Raw genomic sequence first — 20,184 nt, 5'->3', positions numbered from 1 at the left:
GACGTTTCTCCCCGCAATTGAAGGTGGTTTCCCACAGTAACAGCCACACCGAGGACTGAAAGGGCCGAGAAAGGCTGCGGTCAATGAGTGCAAATGGCCTTTGTCTCGGATCTGGGTTTATTTATACATTTGCTGCATTTCAGTGAAAAACGGGTCAGGCCGCGGCAGGTGGATAACCTCAATGACACACACGAACACGGAGAATTTAATCAAGGCATATAATGACATTCATGTAGAGACTTTCAACATCTAATGCCAGTCAGCAAGTGTAAAGTTAATGTAGTGTACTTTGCTTCCCCCTATGGTTCAGATTAGCAGCTTACAACAGGAACACTCTTGTAGAAAATTAGCATTTTGTGCTGATGATCCACTGACAAAAAGCCTGTTTTTTCTCTCTTATTCCTGTTTCCTTTTTGCCTTTTGAACCTCTACTTACAACCTGGTTACGATCCACCAGTGTGAAATACAAATTTGTACTTCTAGGTCTGGCCACATTACACAAAGCAGGGCGTTCATTTAAATAATTTTCTATAATTTAATGTTGACAGTTTTTTGCATTTTTGCCAAAAGGTGGCACAATCGGGCAAGTTACTGCAGTATTATCCATGAGTGTTTAAATCTCATTTAGCTGCGCCAGGACTTCCCGGTTATATTCTTTATTTCAACAAAAGAAGGTACAAATAAAGTAGCAATTAAGTAGACAATTACAGATTTACAGATATGTAAAAATGTCCTAAGCGGGATGGGGGGAAATAGACCCTGAGGTGGCACGTTACGTATCACCACAAATGCAGGAGCAGGTTTATGCAACAGAAAACAATAAAAAACATACCAGAATTAAAAACCCTTAATATCACAGCAATAATGTCATAGAAGGTGGTGTGGCAGCAGCTGACAATCTCCAGCCTTTCTAAGAGAAAAAGATCCCAATTAATGGATCAGATCTGTGTCAATGGATCAATGATCCATTATGTTGAAATGGTAGGTAATTTTGTTGTGATTCATATGCTGGTCTCGTTTTTTTACCTTTTATCTGTCAAGAAATAAAATAGATGAAATAAAATCTAATACTGAGCTCACATAACTGTGAAAAACATGACATAAAACATAATACTGATGACATGTTAATTATATGTCAAGGTTCTTTTGGTCTTGGTTCTGAAGAGCACCACTTGGGAAAAGCTGTTTGTACCATTTCGCATGTGGGGTTCCTCAAAGCAAGCTCTGCGGGGCCAACATTTACTGGGACACTCTGAGGTGCACAGTTCTCAGTGGGGAGACATGAGACACACAGTACATTCCGTCCAGCACAGCCAGCGCAGTGCAAGCGGAGGTCAGGGAGGGAAAAATCAATTATAAATATACATTTATGCAGTCATATCACAACATGCTGCTCTGTCCTAAGAGAATTTGAGTCTGTGAGTGTTATCAAATCCGTCCCTGTAGGCTCAGTCAGTGGTGCTATTCAGTGTGCCCTGCAGGTGGCACACTGTTATTCATGTTACAGTGTTTAGAATGAGGACATTGTGCGATGCTGAAATATCCCTTCAGTGAGTCTCAGTGTCTGAGGAGTCCAGCCGTTTAGGATAGATGTGGAGTTGGGCATGTTCAATGCCATCATTGTGGAGATCTTCCTGTTTCTGGAGGCCATGTAACTTCTGTAACAACTCTTTAACAAAGACCTAAAACACATTAGTACAGTATTAGTAAGGTCATTATAGAAAAAAATGAATTCCTATTATGAACATTTTCAATGTTTTTTACATTTTCAATTTAATTAAATTCAGTTCAATTTAAGTTCAACTATAATTATTCAGTCAAATAATGTAATACATGTATAATAGGTAATGTACAAGGCAGACGAGCTGAAAAAATGTTTTACACTTATAAATATACAATGCCAGACTCTACAAATATATTGAAGTACAGAATTAGCCCACATGAGACGATTAGCAACTGCAGAGCAAGCATTTCATGCAACCTCCTATGCTGCCTGCATATGGAGGTACAAATTGTCCACTTACTTCTGTATTATTGTTGCAGGTGTGCAGTATTTCCTATGAAATGGAATGCATTTTAGTACCACAGTAAGGCACACAATTCAAGATAGAAGTATACATATTTCTGTGTGTGTTGGTGTACCTTGAGTCTATGTCCCCTCTCCTCATCGCTTGTCAGGTCCAACAGCTCATCAATATTCACTTCCTCTGGCATGTCTTCTTCCTGAAAAAATGTATAATATAATTGATTCAAACTTTTTTCACATATAATGTTGAACGTGTGCACATGTGATATTTTTTCTGCTGTATTCTATTGTATTTTATAGATTCATACTTTTTCTTGGACTAGGGCTTCAATGTGGCAGGTATTTATGAGGCCATTGCTACTGGTTCTGACATTGAAATTCACCTCTTTTAGGTGTACCACTTTAATTTTTACTGCTCTTTAAATGGTGTTCATACCAGCAACAAGACCATCAACTGCCAGTTCCCAGCCCCATTAAACCCCTCAGTACTGACATAACGATTCCTGTGCTCGGGGGTTATAACATTTGAAAAGCCGTGTAATTAGGATTGCATAAGGCTTTCAGAGCCATGCAGTCACTAATGTCTTCTACTTGATTCAGTCCGAAATATGAATGCAGGTAGGTTATCCCAAAAATGTGGCAACCCTTAAGAGACCACTGTCAGTGTCTTGTGGATCACAGGTCACTGCTAATGGGGCCTAACCCTATTATAAATGTGTTACTTAATCCACCATTACAGATAGCGCAGTGAAGCAAGTCATCTTGGACCAGCTGTCTCTTTCAATCACTTTCATGCAGAATGAGTGCTATTATGCAATCGATGGCGCTTCTTCACTGTCTGACATGAGCCACCGCTATGCCCTGTAGACACACAGCCCTGAGAAGCAGCATTGTTCTCCTGGTCGGCACAGCAGCTGTCCACTCGAGCCAGGCATCTGTCAATCACCGCGGCCCACGAATCTCTGGCCGTGGTCACGAATGTGCTGCCATCTCAGTCTTTCTTTCACTTGGTGTGCCTACTCTCAGACGACCCAAGCTCATTCTGATATAAGGATAGTTCTCCTTATTTTTATTTTTTTTAGAAATTGAAGAATATTCATATCCCAAACACATCTTTCACAACATACTTGAAAAAACGTTAATTGTATAATTTTTACATACAAGTATTACGTAATCAATTATTACAACAGTGCAATTACACTCATCAGTGTTTAGTGTGCATGCATACCAATATACACTGATCAGTCATAACATTATGAAAGCTGGGAAGTGAATGACATTGGTTGTCACAATAGTATTCATTTCTAAAATATGTTTTATACAGGGGTTAGTGTTTATAGCTTCTAAATATGGATTTATCCTGATACTTAAGAATAAAATATCTGATCCTAGAAAGCCTGCATGCTCTGTGCTTCTTTCTAGTTATCAATAAAATCATCAAATATGTTCAGTAAACAGTTCATGAAGGCAGTCAGTTGCAGCGTGTAGCTTACAGTCCTGTTGAGTTGTAAGGTTACTCAGAGCTACAGGGAACACGTCAGAGTTCAAAAACGTTGTAAATCGTGACATCAACAGCAATCTAAAGGTCAATCAAAGCCAGATCCAAGCACAGACCCCTGGCTAAGCCAACTGAGCCTGCACTGACCTTTCTTTCAACTGCAGACGGCACTGGAATATAGCCTAAATACACATACACAGATGTACAAATAGGTGTACCTATAGATATATATCTATAGAGAGTCAGACAGACTGTGGCCGGACATGGCGAGAAAGGAGGATGCGTATGCATGACGTCACGACACAGGGGATTTATTACAATAATGCACACAACAGGGAAACATATCAGCAAACAATGACCCGACCACGACAGAAATGAGCAGGGCAGCTTTCTACAAGCAGACACAGTTGAAAACAGTCAAGAAACATAATAAGACAGGACAAACACGAAATTCCAGTCCAAACCCCGGATCCAGAGTTGCCCCTTCCGGACCCAGACAGACAGACAGAGATAAATATATAGATAATTTATCTGCCACTTGCCCTGTCAGTGAGGATACATGTAATGTCTTATATAAGACTGAACTATGATCAACTCAGTGAGGCCCATCAGTGAGACCCAGGCACCCATGTGATGTACTTTTTTCATTTCGTTTCAGCATTAATACCATGCACTAATAAAGATGAAATGAAATGTCCATGGTGCTAAGTGATTACAAAGTGTTTTAACAAATCCAGTCATTATCATCTCCTATCATGTATCTATGATGTATGTGAGGATTATTTTTTTGAGGATTATGCTTAATATTTGGAAATATCTGAGGCATCATCTGCAATCGTGTTTTTATATGGAATATCTCTTTTTTACTCTGTAGCTCAGAGTGAATCACTCCAGTTAAGTGGGTTTCTCCTTGGGGGCAGCAATTCTGTCCTGACATCTTCCAGTGCTGTTTCACTTCACTTTCACAGTCCACCTGTCCACCCTGACCCCAGCGGGTAAGGAAACGGATCAGAAATCAGAAAGTTGCCAGTTTGATTTCCAAGCCGCCAAGGTGCCACTGCACCGTCCCCACACACTGCTCCATGGGCGCCTTTCATGGCTGCCCACTGCTCACCAAGGGTGATGGTTAAAAGCAGAGGACACAATGTGCTGTGCTGCACAATGACAATCACTTCACATCGCTGTATCGTGGGTCAGCATGTACTGTGATGCGTATCGTATCGTGACCCACGTATCGTGATGCGTATCGTGAGTCCCTTGCCAATACACACCACTAAATATTACAATATAAATACAAGCTAATACAATTATACTAATATGACTATTCGTCAGCACAGACAAAAAAAATTATCCTGGTGAATTATTAAGTAAATGAAATATTAATACTATGCAGTTTTCTGTGTCAAATGATTGTCAGTGTGTGCCAAACAGTATAGTGCGTTGCCACGAGGACCTCCGATGACTTCTCAGCTGGTCCAAGGCGAAGTACTTGGAGGGTGTGTGATTGCAGGTTGCGGTATATGGCCGAGGGCAATGTTTAAGTACTTTAAATATTAATAAATACTTAATAATGTTTATCATTAAGCTGATTTAGACCAAGTCTGGCATTTGGTACAGAATACATCCCAGATGGCACAGTTACAAGTTACTGAAGTGAATTTTGGTCAGTCGTTTGACAGTGCATTTGATCACTGGAAACAGAGTATTCAATTTATGAATATACAGCTGCAGAGCTCAGGGTGGTGACACACACACGGAGACAAAGGAAATAACACATCTGGACCTTTAATGTGTGGGTTTGATTAAACCTTGATGGCATGGCTAATTGCCCCCAGTCTAATGAACACTGGGTCTGGGATGAGTAGCAGAAAAAGGGGTTTGTAGCAGAGCACCACGCTCTTTGTCCAGCACTATAGTGCCATATGGGGCCTTCACGTTCCCTGCCCCCAGTCTCATAACTTGCAGGCATCACCCCCGGAGACAAAGATACCATCAATCAATCTCCAGGATCGTTAGCAGCGAGAACAGGCCATTGAAACCTATGGGTGGTGGGATCTGGACTGCCAGGAAATGAGGAGAAAAGATCTGATTACCACACCACATGGGACAAGCCCCCCCCCATCTCATCTCAGTTCAACACATCTCCATTCATGCATCAATCTACACAATGTGTGTTTCAGTCACACACACACACACACACACACACCACACACACACACACACACACACACACACACATATATATATATCTAGTGGCTTTGTTATGGATGTGGAATTGGTTAAATTATTTAAGAAAGCCAGATCGGTCACTTTGTTGGTAATAAATTCTTTAATGCGTGCAACTTCACTGGGGGAAAGCGTTACTCGTGTCAAGTCCTCCCACGTTGGCCATCAACATGTTTATATCCCTGTTCAGAACCTGCAGCATACTGCGTGATGCTTCCTGCCCCCCTCCATCATGACAGATGCCCATGTAAGGCGGCCAATACCCCAGACGCGGTTATGACCTGATCTTTAGGAGCACTTAAAATCCCAAGCTGCCCTTGGGAACCGGCCACCCTTTTTTCGGGCACGGCGGAGCCACACAGAGTCCAGAACCACAGTAAAACAGTGGGGGTGAATTTTTTTCTTTTGTCACTGAGCCAACACTACAGCCTATAATTTATTTAGCAACCTATACAAAGCCTACAACCGTTAATGCGCTAATTACATTTTACGCACGCCCCAAAACTAATTAAGGCGAATTAATGCAGTCTGCAACCCATATAACCCAATGAACGGGGTCTACTGCTAAGGCCACCTGTGTTCCCAGAGCCAAAATACTTTGTTGCAAAATGCAGTCGGAAACGGTCCGTTTCGCAATTCATGCATATCCGTGTGACGATCCGAAGGTGTGACGAGCCGGGCGGTCACACCCTACGCCGAAAAGGATGTCCCGAAAAGCGACGAAATCCGGCGCAAACTGATGCTGCGCTTTCCAGTTCTGCCAAGTTCATTCGCAAGATGCCACAGAATCCGCTCTGAGCCACGTGGTGACACGCATGTGGCTCCCGACTCCATTCATGTAGAATTAGCAGGCGTATTATTACGAATGTTAGATCGATTTCACTGCCATACATGGCAGCTGAGGGCAAGCATTGCGCATGTGTTCCCACGCCACTTTATATAAAGTAATGTATTAAAGCCTGCATTATATTAATCATTCAACAGATCGGATGTGTTATGAACGTTATTGTGGCGCCACACTGACCCTTCCCGAATACAGCTCGTCCAGGTTGGTGTCTATCCACTTCTCCACGTCCAGGCGCCTCTGGAGCTCCTTCCTGTTGTACTTCACCGTGACCCGGGCCTGGCGCTTCTGGACGCTGAGCCCCGGCTCCCGGCCAGCACCTCTGTTGGGCGAGTGGACTTTACCGTTGTATCGCCGCCCGACCCGATTCGCAGCCATATCCGGAGGTCCGAGAGACGAGTGCGCACACTGGAGGCTGCGCCACGCTGCGCCCAGGCGCGCTTCGGGGAGGCGGGACGGAGGGAGGAGGGTCCTAGTGCCCTTGGATTAAAGGACCAACAAATGAAAAATAAATAAGAGGCGAGAGCATCTGGTCAAAAAACATGCTTGTTTTTAGTACCAACCCTTTCTCACACACTCCCTCTCTGTTTCTGCAGAAAGGGTCAAAGTGTCAGGGGGTGTAAAATGTGGAGCACTTCAAAGAGACATGCTGCTTGGTCTAAATAAGAAATAAATGTTGTTGTTTTTAATACTACAGCTGACCTTGTGCAACAAAAACCCATTTGCAATATAATTTCAGTCACTAAGGTTTACATTCCTCACAATTTTTCATGTTGTCTATTTATTGTTGACATGGAGGTGTGTTCGCAGACACGAGTGGAGATGGGTTGTCTCAATCTGCTGATGACAACAGAAAAAACATAAAAACACTAAAATCCACCACCACAACTATGGCATACATGAAGCTAAAACAAAACTGACATCAAACTGTTAATGTCAAATATACAGGTTGCTCTGGATAAGGATGTGTGTAAAATTCCATGAATGTAAATGTATTCTTCACACCTACAGCCTTTGATTCATGAACACGCCCAATAATTTGCATAAAAAGTTATAGGCCTACAGTGTTGGCAAAATATGCAGGACAAATGATCAAGTATCCTGTTTCCTGCAAGTATGCAGCTTACAGGCATAGTAAAACGTTCAATGATGGTTGCATCCTCATACTCAGGGTTAACATATGTTTACATGCATTTATTATAAACACGTACTCTAGACATATCGGTTTATCAATACATATAAACACCATTACATAACACAGTTATTGTGTAAGGTATGAAGTTATGTGATATTTACTTATTTGATCCCGTTAATCTGAAGTTTTTTCTGACCCCTCGTGGCAGCAGCGGGAACTGCACCTCTATCATATGAACGGTTACGGTTACCTGTTACGTGAGGCTCAGGTAAACCGGTGGAAGTCGGATAACCCATGAAACGTGAACTAAACTTTTTTTTTTTTTTGCTAGGCGTTTTTCAAATAAACTAATGACGAATGTGTGCGATGAAGGAATTGAGGACTGGAGCAAAGGTTTTTCTTTGCCACAATATATGACGTCACTGAAACTGGAAATGAGGAAGTAGTTCAGACTTGTCAGACAGGAAGAACACACCTGGTGAAATTGCCACTCGCGGCGGCGACCTGCGCGACAGACAGCCAGACTACAAGAAGGCACCTCGCGGCCGCACACGAATGGCTCACATGTGGACGGTGGCGCTTTCCTGCCTCCTGTTCTCGGCGGCAGTGCTGGGAGACGCGGCGGGAGAAGAAGAAGGAACCCCGGGGCCCGCCGAGCCGCGCGCAGGTAAGACGGCGTCATAACGCCGCACCTGGCAACCCGCGCTTCTCTCGGAGTTCGTTGTTCGCTGCGGATCGATTCACGTCTGTCTGTCTGTCTGTCGGTGACCACACTGACTCTGAATGTTTCGATTCCTCTGAATGAAGGCATTTTCGCCATTTCGGCAAAACCAAACGTTTTCATGCCTTAGCCGTGTTCGTCAACCCTTCATAGCTTGTAAGCACGACATTAACTAAAACCCAGTCTGGCCCTTTTTTTTTTGCTTTGCTCTATTGTGTATATGTGTGTATATTTGTATATTTACAGTGAGAATGTTGGACTGCGTTGTGTTTTTAAAAAGAGCTAGAAATGCGTGCAGTAATACTTCCTCCTCCGTTGCACGCCCTTGACGAGACTGTTTTTGTGTGACCAGATCAACCAGTTTGGTCGTGGATCCTTTTTTAGCATTTTAAAGTAAGCAGCACTGTCATGCAAGACTGTTTGGTTACTTCCTGTTGCATATTTGTTAGAAAATAAAAATAAAAAAACCTCACCACCGCATGTGAGTAGGCCCACAGAAGACATGGCACAGTGGTAAAAAATTAAAGCGGCGAAAACTGATCTGATTTCATGGTAAAGTGCATTTATGGACAATGTACTCTCTGTCCTCCCATTACAGGACTGTGTTATTTGCCAAACGTGGTTGGCTCCTGCAGAGCTGCATTTACTCGCTATTATTATGACGTCACTGATCAAACCTGCAAGACCTTCGTCTATGGCGGATGTCAAGGCAATGCAAACAACTTTGAGTCACAGGAGGACTGTGAATCAGCTTGTGGTGGGGTGACTGGTGAGAATCTTCCCTGATCGGGTTTCCATGGCCTCCTCGGTCAATACCGTTTTGGAACTAACAGTTTACAGCATTTAGCAGATTCTCTTGTACAGAGCAACGTGCGTCAGTGCATATTTGTAGTCATTTACATTTAAGGCATTTGGCAGACGCCCTTATCCAGAGCGACGTGCAACCTGCTTCCAGGTTACAGAGCACTTGATCTTCATGCCTGTATAGCTAGACTTAAATTAGCAGCTGCCTCTAAGTTTCACAGCATCACAAGGGCAGAAAAACTTAATTTAAAAAAATTAGTCAGGAGAGTAAATGTAGAGAGAGGTGCTGTGTTTTGTTTAAGCTTTTGTGATAAAGTATGGAGGGCAAGTGGGTCACGAAAGACCTTCAACAGAACAAAAGTTTTGGGTTCCCTCACAGAAGTTAAAACACTTGCTGGTTTTATCTATTTATTTATTGCATAATTGAGGCATCATGTGTGAACATGAGCAGGCAGGCGTTTCTACCCACAATTCATGCCCGTCCCAGTGGTTATATCAGAACGTTATTAATTTCAGTCATTAGTTTCCAAATATGTAAAGCACTTTTCCATTTTGTTTTCTTTCTTCCATGTGAATACAACTCTGAGACAACATTAACACTCCCTGGCAGCATCTATTTAAGCTATTTTAAATCTTGTATGTCATATTTGGAAATAATCTTTTCCAATTGCAATGTTTCAGTGTTTTGCATTCTTGCAGTATGGAAATAAGTGGATAATGAGTCAGAAGACAGGGCCTTCTCTAGCTGGTAAAGGAGGAGTTAAACTGACAGTTCTGTATACAGTAAAGCTCCCAAGGTCACAGAGTCAGCGTTTGTCTGAATAAAGTATGTACATTGGCGCTGACGGAGTGAGTTTTTTGTTTAAGGTACTTGCAGGTAGTTGTATAACCTGTTTTGTAGCCTCCGCCGTGGGCAGGAACACCTAACTTTTTATCATTCGTTAAGGCTTGAAATGTTAGTTTTAAGAGGCCCAAAGTATAAACACGACACTGGTGAGACAACACTGGATCGTGTCACTGGGCTTAATAATTCATTTTTTATCGTTGAAATATCTGTAGAATTCAGAGTAAAAAAAACCCACCTGTGTTACTTCTCTTCCCTCTTTCTACCCGAAGTATATTTCCGGGCAGCATTCCTAACATTTTAGTAACTATAGAGTAACATGTTTTTAGGTGTTTGTAGCCTAGTGGGTAAAACACTCGCCTACGAACCAGGAGACTACAAAACCACAGGTTCAAATCCCACTTACTACCACTCTGTCCCTGACCAAGATACTTAACCCTGAGTGTCTCCAGGGGGACTGTCCCTGAAACTACTGACTGTAAGATGCTCTGGATAAGGGTGTCTGATAAGTGCTATAAATGTCAAATGTGTGATAAAGGCTGTAAATGTTTTTAGGAGGAGGGTGTAGAACGGAATAATTTGTTTTGCGTAGCGCACAGTGGTCTGCACCAACTCACTGCCTACTAAATATTCTACTGGTAAATATTTATATCTTGACTTAAGCTTCTGCCTGCTTTAAGGTACAGTCCGGCCTGCTGCCGGCTCTCAGAAGAAGAGAATGATGGAATCTGAGGATGAAGGTAACATGAAGACTATGCTCACCGGCCTAACGGGGGTTTAGCTCATAGTCAGGTTTTTGAAACAAAGCTAAATCCTGTACGTTGGTGTGTTTAATTTGGTAAACAGCTCAGTGCAACATTTCCTAATCCTTGTTCTGAGGACATGCTGTCCTTCGTGGTTCATGTTGCTGTCCCAGCACACCCAGTCTGTTCATCAGATCATTATCAAGCTGAACAGATATTTAATACTACGGCTGCATCTGTAAAAATTCATTGTATAATTCCATTTAATTTAGTAAAACAATGTAACATCGTGAGTTATAGATTAACCCAAACAAGCTGTCCTGGTGCAAATACTTGGGTGACTGATAAAATTATGCACTTTGACATTGCAAACAAAGCCATGCTTTAAGATGCCTCGAAAATCTATAGATTAAGGCTTGAGGAAGTTGTGGATCTCTACTTATCTCTGCTCTTTGTATGATTTAGGTCTATGATTTTTCTATAAAAAAAAATCAAGTTCTATAGAATTTAACCTATTAACCTAAATACATATATTTTTTGTAAAGACTAAGCCTTTGCTCTGTACTGACTGAGTATTTTCTGTTTTACAATTGGTGACCTGATTGGTCTGTTTTTGCTTTACCATAGTACACCTAAGGCTACATGTGAGAAAATCTGGTCTTGGTTGTCTTTGTGTTTTTATCAAAACCTTAAAACATGCTGTATATGGTGGGAAGTCAAAACCTCTCCAAAAACCCATTTATTTTGTTAGCAAACAGGTGCTGTTTGAAAGTACATTACAGTGATTATTGTGATTATTTCTTCAGTTGCCACGCCTGAGCCTCCGGTGACATCAGTTGAATATTCTGGCAAGTTTATATTTAGTATTTTTATTAACGTTCTCCTTCACAGCATGTTTTTTTTTTTGTGATTTGTGACCATAATTTCATTCAGATGAATGTGAGTTACACTTTAAATACATTCCAGTTCCCATGGCTATATACACAAATCAGATTATAGAAGGGGTGTCAGGTCTATGGATTTTAGTTTAATGAGTTTGCACAAAATACAAACATTTTTACATTCTACTGCTTTTTTTTTTTTTTTTTTTTTATTCTTTCCTATACAGATTTTTTTCAGTGATTTTGTGACATTCTCCTTTTCTCCTCTTAGAAAACTGCCTAGTTCCTCCAGTGGTCGGGCCCTGTCGCGCCTCCATTCAGAAGTACTTCTACAACAGCTCTGTAGGCACTTGCCAGATCTTTACATATGGTGGCTGCAAAGGCAATAAAAACAACTACCCCACTCTTGAAATGTGCATGGCCACCTGCAAGGGTATGTCATGCCTTACACCTTGTTTCTATGTCATGCCTTACACCTTGTTTAACAGTTACTTAAGTAAAGTAACTGTTCTTTACTTAAATGAAATGAAACCTAATCAAACCTGGATGTTCCTGTTACAGGCAAGGCAGGACCAAATTCTAAGAAGACTTCTGAGGTTGTTTTTGATAAAGGTAAGACATTTTATACTTTAAACCCACATTGTTAGAGTGGAATAGCCAGCAACATTCAACTTTTTTTTTTTTTTTTTTTTTTTAATTTTATTCCCTGCACAGAGAATTGTGGGAAACCCTCCGACAGTGGCATGTGTCGTGCTGCCTTCCCTATGTACTATTATGACTCCAACACCAAGGGCTGTGAGAAGTTCATCTATGGTGGCTGTGGTGGCAATGAAAATCGCTTTTTTTCTCAGGATGAATGCACAACCAAATGTGCAGAATCTGATGGTAGGCTGCGGAATGTAAACGTAAAACACGATTCATTCACATGGTTGCAGAAATATCATCTTGATCATAATGTTCTTTTCAACAGGTACCATTAATGCTCATGGCCTTGGCCGCTGGACTGCTGGTAAGCCATGACTTTTAAATGATAAAGAATAGTTTTTATGAGCAATTTAAACTATTAGTAATAGTTGAAGAAAACATTTTCTATCTGGTTTGACAAACCGAAGTGCAACAAGTTATTCTTAACGTCTCCTCTCCGGCAGGAATCTTCCTGAGTTCCACACTGGCAGTCCTTTCCGCCATCCTGCTGGTGAGTCTGATCATGATTATAATACGCCGGGCCAGAACCTGCCATCGCCATCACCACCACCACCACCACCACCACCACCGCATCCTTGATGACAAGGAGGAGCTGCTGTCATCAGACCAGCTTTCTCAGGAACACCTGTCAAAGTTGGAGAGAGCATAAGGGTGTAATCACTACATCCAGATCCACTCCTATACAACATACTACTGCTTATTTTCAATATTACTTTTACTGTGTTGTTTTTTGCAGACTGCAGCCAGTGCTTTTCATTTGTGTCCATTTGATCACTTACTGTAATCAGATCACTTTTTTTTTTTTTTTTGTGAGTAAGTCCATTGATTAATAGGTTGTAAGTAGGCATAGAGGTTCCTTGTGTGTTATCCATCAATGCTTTAAGTACTACTCGCATACTGGTTTATTTAAGTAAAAAGACTTGCTGCTGAGATGTTGGTTTGTAATAAAGACTTTTCTTTTCTGTGTACTGCATGTACAGTTGGATTTTAGAGACTAAGTGAACTGCACTTTAGGTTTTTTTTTTTTTTTTTTATGTGATTTGATTAACTTTGCTAAAATGCTCTATTTATCTGTCTTTGCTTTAAATATATGATTGCATATTTTTCTTACACAAAAGACAAAGTGCAGACATTAACTGGAAAACCTATATATCTTTGTTCCACCGGCAGATAGGTTTAGTCTTTATTTAGGATGATTGGAAATTTAAATGCTTTTCTTCAACCTTTTTTGAGTTGATTCTGTTATTCCAATTTAAATGAGCACAAAAGCTCCTTGGGCTGAAATATGATATGTTTAGAATAAAATGATATTTACTCTTATAAAAGTGGATTTTAAACACACTGTTATGTTTTTACAGTTTTTTTTTTATGTGCCATGATCACATGAATAAAAAGTCCTTAATTTTGAAATATGTGTTTTTTGAACACTAGGGGGCAGTCGAAGCTTTGGGTTTTTCTTCAATGATAAATACGAACATCTGCCATTGATCTAGATATAAAAGAATGATAAAGGCAATTGCTTAGCATGTATCAAAAACACAAAGCCAAGCCACAGCCTATTTTAATCACTGCTATGTGTATAGATATAATATATAGCAGTTGAATGATCAACACGCACAATGTGATGCTGCTGCTCAATTTGTTCTACCAGAACAGGGAGTTCTGAAATTAGGTCATAAAGAACGAGTGATTAGCTCAGTTCCCAGTCATGTAAAAAAATACTCCTGCTCTCTTTCGATTGCACCCATACACGGTCCCTACCCTCACACTGAAATCCTTCAAACATCGACTGGGCTGGTGTTGCTTAATTGGATCCCAATGCTTCCATTTATAGAATTCTTGCTGGGATTTCTCAAGCCAGGAAAATATTTTCTTCTTTTTCTGTCAATGAAAGGAGTAACAGCTGAAGTAGATATCTCCACTACACAGGAGGCATGTTCACGGAGTGATCGTAAACCTCCTCATCAGTCTGTAGCACCTCTTTAAGATATTGCGTGCGCCCCTGACAGGCCTCCTTTAACCCTTTCTGTGTTGTCAGTGCCCATAGTCATCTGGTTTCCATCTACTGTTGTTCTAATTGTGCTTATTTAGACCCCACTCCAAGAAGTCTGTCCCTTCCCCCTGAACCAGCTGCCTGACAACTTGGAGAGATGCTCTGCATTCCTGGAGCATGACTGTTGCTACCCCTTCAACACACACTCACACACAGCACAACTGCATGCATTTGTTTAAAGGGCTTCCCACTGTCACTACATCCTCCCAGTACTGTTATAATGGTAACAGTAAGGGCAGACTAACATGGTTCACAAGTCATTTTTCTCATGATGGATTATGCATGTCATGTCAAGTTGGAGACAGATTGTTTGTTTTGTACATCTGTGTCTGTTTCAATGCATGTGTGTCTGCCTAATGCATAAATATTTTTCTGTAGCCGCCTGCATCGTTTTTTTTTTACCAGAGGACGGAGAGGTTTTGCAGAGTGCTCTGCTTTGTGAGACGGGAAGGCTGCAGGCCTCCTGTCAACCCTGCAGACCACTCAACACGTCCATAGTGGCCTCAGACCAGCATAGCAGCCTGGTTGAAGCCTGGGTGAAGCACCCATCAGAGGAGAACCTGGGAACCAAGTCTGTTGGGAAAGAGGAACAGTGAGGAGAGGGTGAAAGGTTATAGAGAGATGCTGACTGAAGTAGAAATGGAAAGACAGAACTTGAGAGCGCAAGCAAAAAAAAAAGAAAAAAAAAAAAGCGGAGACAGCCCTCTCATACTGGACTAAACTGTGAGACATTACTTCTCCGTTGAGGATGATGTCATGGCTTTGGCTCTCTTGAACGCATAGGGGGCTGGGCCTGTGGAAGACTGGGAGTTGGGTGGAGGTGTGGGGGGGTTCAGGATTTTGGCGGAAGGGGGACTGTAATTTGAGTGACCCCGTCTAAAATTGAAAGCAGTTGCAAATCCTCTGGAGGGTGTAGTTTTGCGATCCAGACTCGACTCTCAGTTCCCACGACACAAACCGACCTCCCTCTTCCCTCTGTCCCATCCATGCTTTCTCTCTACCTCTACCAAATGGGGAAGCCTGGTGGCAGTTTTTGGGGACGGTTTGACTCAAAAAGGCAAAAAGGGGGGAAGAGCATGGCAAGACTGCAGAAATTATTACTTGTCCACATAATGGAAAATAGTTTCAGTAAATAATCTCAACCCAACCAACCCCCCTCCCTCACTAAATGTATTACCTCAGTTTCACCTTATCCCTCTCAGTTGGACACAGTTCTCTATTGTTGTTTTTTTGTTTGTTAACAAAGTAGAATATAAACTTCCAGTTTGGCTCAGTTGAAATAGAATTCACTTTTTGTGCCTGATAAGCATACATGATCAATGGGAAAACCATAGAATTCTGATTTTAAGCAGCATTTATAATATACAAATGGACGGAAACAAAATCCCATTCATTGATTTGGTGGGTGGTTTATGCAAAGCGATTATAGAAATAGAGTTTATAGAACACATATATGATACACAGTATAGTGAATTAAATAGAGAAAAAAATACTTTAAAAGAAAAAGCTACAACTGCACAGACTGACACAGACGTAAAAGTGCTACCAAACACAGCATACTTACCTGGTCTCAGATTACATCACCTTCACGTTCCACACCACAAGGCCCAAGCTGTTAGAGTATAGAGTTCTCGGGCAATCAGGCAAATTAGAGTTAGAACATTAGGTGGACTTCAAACTATTGTCCCTTGAATGAAAAGCATGAATGAAAGGTAATTCCCTGAAAATGGTGCTGTGTCTGACAGTGATGAAATAAAAGAAACAACAGTGGAATAACAATAAAAGGTTTAAAATAGTGCCGGCGTTCAAGGCACATCTGCCTTATCAGACATGAAAGCATGCAAAGGGCTGGTTGGGTGTTTTGTTACACCTTGCAAACCAGCCCTTTCATGCTCACGTGTATTCGTTTCCAAAAACTCCAGAGTACATTCTCCTGGCAAACGCATCTTAAAATACCTTTTAACCTCTACGTCTCGGTAGGTAATTACACTTCATGTGAACTGCTTGTCACATACAAGTCATTTCAAGAGACTCCACTGGTTCCATTTACACACGTTAAATACATGTTAGGCAAGTGCCACACGCAAGTGGCACGCAAAGACACAGCAAACACATGCTTAACACACACTGAACACATCCAGTCAGGCCCCTTTTTTGTAGGCCTACCACCAGACCCAAGCATTTGCAGAATGTTTATACACTGGTAGTAATGTTGCGCCTGGGTTTTTATTCCTTTGCGTCAAGAAAGAACAGGCCCGGGCCGCAGCCAGGTGAAATGTGTGTGGTCGCCTTCACGGTAGCCAAGTGCGTGTGTGTGGTAAATTTTGTGAGCAACCAATTGCATTAACGAATGATTCACTCCAGGAGAGAATTGTCTACAATTTTTTCAAATTACAATCAGCAAAACATTTGGCCCCTATTGGAATTTTTTTTACTATCGGGAATAATGAAGGCAGAGAGATATTTTTACACTGCTGGTTATCACATAAGATTTAATTGATGCCTCGCTCTGTCTGACCCGTCAATCATTTGGATAACAGCTACCCGGGGAGTGCGTTGCTCTGTAATTTGCATACTCTGATTATAAGGCCTGCTTTCGCTGTTGGGACCTCATGTGTTCCAGTTGGCGTGCCCCATTGCCCAGGACGATGGCATGCAAACTGTTTCTGCATGCATTGCTGCTGTGTCTTTCCAAACCTGGATTAGTCCGGTAAAAACCAGGTTGAGCTGTGATGGTGTGATGATGTGAAGTTATGGCACAACGGGCAAAAGGTGCACTGATACTGGCTTTTATACTGCAAGAGCATTACACAATCTAGTTTGATGAGGAAAATTATAGTCAGTGATAAAATTCTGCTGGAATTCCGGCTTCTCTGGACGTGTGAACAGACACCTCCATGTTTGGTAAGGTTATTTGCTTATACCTGTAGGCTGAAATAGTGATGAAAGATAATTACTTCAGCGACTGTTGAGCTGTGTGTGGGCAAGTCCCAGTGAGATCTCAGTGGAGATGGTTGGAAAAATGGTGCTACCATCATTGTGGGCTGATCATGACACCGGGAAAATGTGCATTACCGCAGCAAACATTAGACAGATGCATAGACACACACTCACTCACAGACCAAACACAAACTGGAAAATCGTGATCTGAACCAACTGTTTTACAGGTCAGTGCCAGTACGTCTCATGATCTCATGCTGTCACACATGTATTAGCTTTTCCTGGAATCAGAATGACCAAGGGTTGTGGAACGTCAGATTCTGTGGGTAGAAGTCCGGATGGATCTAATTAAGACCACAGTGGCTACACATAAGAATGTCCACAATTCTCACAGTCTTGGGAAGTCTCCCAATCTTGGGATTTTAGGAAGTCCGGTCCAGGAAGTAATTTTTCTTTGAGCTGAGTATGTATTGATGGGTGACAAAGTAAAGGGAAGCGATGCCGTCTCTCCTTAATGTTCTGTTGATGTTTAGTTGGGTTGAGGTCTATTAGCTCATTCAACTATCCAGTGTCACATTGATGGTGGCATAACACCGTTCCCATCAACAACTCTGATCACCATCATACATTGGGCTTAGCAATCAATAGTCAACTGCCTCCAATTTGCTTCTGACCTGACCTCAAAATTAGAATGTGTAGTATTAACTATGCTTAAGGGGTCAAATAGAACCAAATCATGCACAAACGCACAAATTAATGTCTTGCCTAATGTAAACTTTTTTCCTGTCACCTGTTTGAGCCAGAACTGCACATTGTTGCACATCACAAAATTAAAAAAAGATCAGTATACTTTCAAAATGTTATTGTAAAAGGTACCAAACTGCGCTAATTTTAGTCACTAATAGGCTCAGGACTAATGCCACTAATGGAACCCCCTGTATCCATGCTTGAGATGTGGGTGTCTTAGAGATAAAGTTATATTTTTTGTCATTGTGATACACAGTGAAATGCATTTAATCCATCACCCTTTTGTGAGCCGTGGGCAGCCATGAAAGGTGCTTGGTGAGCATTGTCTAGGGACTCAAGGGGACCTCAGCGGCACCTTGGTGGTTCAGGATTGATGAGCCATTAGAGGATTTCAGCCTTTATTGCGACATTCAGATTTCATGCAGAAGAAGAGAGAATTATTACTGCGGTTTTCAGATTCCCCTGTTTGCATCTGTTCTAGGTGGTCAGCAATGTTCTTTGAGTTATTCCGCCTGTCATTTCCCTGTCATTCTCAATGTGCATTTTTAACAGACAGAGGACCAGGAGGGAGAGAAGCAAACAGTCTAAATGACACCAGCTGAGTCTACAGGGCACCACTAGTGAAGTCTTTCTCAACTCGCCCCCCTGAAGGGAAAAGAAGCAGTAATATGCTGATATGTGCTGAGCTGATCTGTGTCATGGCCAGTAGGAGCCAGCGGGGATTCAGAGATAGTGTTAGCGCTCACGCTGAGCAGCTGTCACCGACCGTGGATGACTGTGGAGACAGGATGTAGGCTTCCTGTTTCCTGTTGGTCATTTGGTCACTGAAAGCTGAAGCCAGGCTGGGGTCAATGGATTGCCGTTAGGCTACGCTGCTCATTTGTCACGTTGTCTCACGTCTGCTTTTGACCTTTTGATAAATACAAACATCTGCAGGTCATTCCCAATGCATCTGATTCCTTCAAGTTATGTTCTTAAGAATCATAAATCTTATATTATCACATTTGACTGTTTTATACAGATAAAAGTCACCATACCATCTGCTCTATCTAATCTCATGTACAACCATAACATGTTCATCTATTTATCCTAAGCCCTCCCTAGGCCGGCCCTTCAGATGGGCAGGAAGCTAGCAGCTGATTCTAGTTCCTAAACACAATATGTCCTCAAAGGAATGTTTTCCCATTTTCAACCAGTTTAGTTTCCTTCTGCTTAATCCTCTGACTTCAGCAAGGGGCAAGACTCCATGTCCATGTTCATGCCAGACAGGACACTTTTCAGCAAAAACAGAAGAGCTCTTCTGCATTTCAAAATGTTTGATTCTTGTGTTTGATGGAAAGACTCGTACAGCTGTTTCACATTAACATTGGTGGCACATGCAGGACTACAAGAGGCTGACCAATAAGATCGCTCAGTGCTGACATGGTGGACACCCTACATGCCTACACTTGACTGAGAGGTGATGTGGTCAAAACATACTTTAGTGAAGCAGATAAATACACCCTTTAAAAATGGTTTTAAAAATGCTACATGCCTAATTAAGCGTAAAGTTTTGCACATTTAATAAATGAAGTGAAATGACATTACTGAACACCACAGGTTACACAGGTCCAACCACATGAATCTGCCACATGAGCCTGAGTAATGAGTGCGGCCACAGCTGGATTGTTGCGTCACTCTTGCTTCTTGAAATGACAAACAGCAGAGGAGCAAAATTACATAGGCTTCCCCCTCACATATCTGTTCAAACAGCGAGCATCCTCCGAGAAAAGCCCTGTAATTTCCCATCAGCCGACAAAGAACCTGTGGACGTTCCTTCACCCCACCTGTAAATCATCAGGATAATTCCAGCACTCCCGTCCGTAGCTGGAATGGCGGCGTCGAACCACCGTCCGGGGCTTTCGTGACAGCTGATGACATGACTGACCTGGCTGGATGCAGGATGACTGCGTCTTATTAGCGGGCGTGGCCCGGCAGGGGAGTCAAAAGCAGACACCTTCATGCACACGTTGAAATG

The 20,184-nt window shown here is 41.9% G+C and overlaps 2 protein-coding genes across 2 annotated transcripts; one reads left to right on the top strand and one right to left on the bottom strand.

The window, feature by feature from the left end:
• Positions 1-640: 640 nt before the first annotated feature.
• Positions 641-7,043, bottom strand: ppp1r14ab (protein phosphatase 1, regulatory (inhibitor) subunit 14Ab). The gene is made up of 4 exons (XM_028962218.1): positions 6,775-7,043; positions 2,143-2,223; positions 2,025-2,057; positions 641-1,682 (listed from the first exon to the last, which is right to left on the bottom strand). Exons 1-4 carry the CDS (start codon positions 6,970-6,972, stop codon positions 1,548-1,550), a joined length of 447 nt encoding a protein of 148 aa, XP_028818051.1. The 5' UTR covers positions 6,973-7,043; the 3' UTR covers positions 641-1,547.
• A 1,127-nt stretch (positions 7,044-8,170) lies between these two features.
• spint2 (serine peptidase inhibitor, Kunitz type, 2) lies at positions 8,171-13,837 on the top strand. Its single transcript, XM_028962060.1, has 9 exons — positions 8,171-8,396; positions 9,049-9,219; positions 10,779-10,838; positions 11,648-11,689; positions 11,994-12,155; positions 12,284-12,334; positions 12,437-12,607; positions 12,693-12,731; positions 12,871-13,837. The coding sequence occupies exons 1-9, from the start codon at positions 8,285-8,287 to the stop codon at positions 13,074-13,076; spliced, it is 1,014 nt and encodes a 337-aa protein (XP_028817893.1). The 5' UTR covers positions 8,171-8,284; the 3' UTR covers positions 13,077-13,837.
• The last annotated feature ends 6,347 nt before the right edge of the window (positions 13,838-20,184 follow it).

This window comes from Denticeps clupeoides, chromosome 19 (assembly GCF_900700375.1).
Source record: "Denticeps clupeoides chromosome 19, fDenClu1.1, whole genome shotgun sequence".
Taxonomy (NCBI): domain Eukaryota; kingdom Metazoa; phylum Chordata; class Actinopteri; order Clupeiformes; family Denticipitidae; genus Denticeps; species Denticeps clupeoides.
Note: the sequence above shows the minus strand (reverse complement) of the source record. Positions and strands in the feature narration are given on the sequence as shown.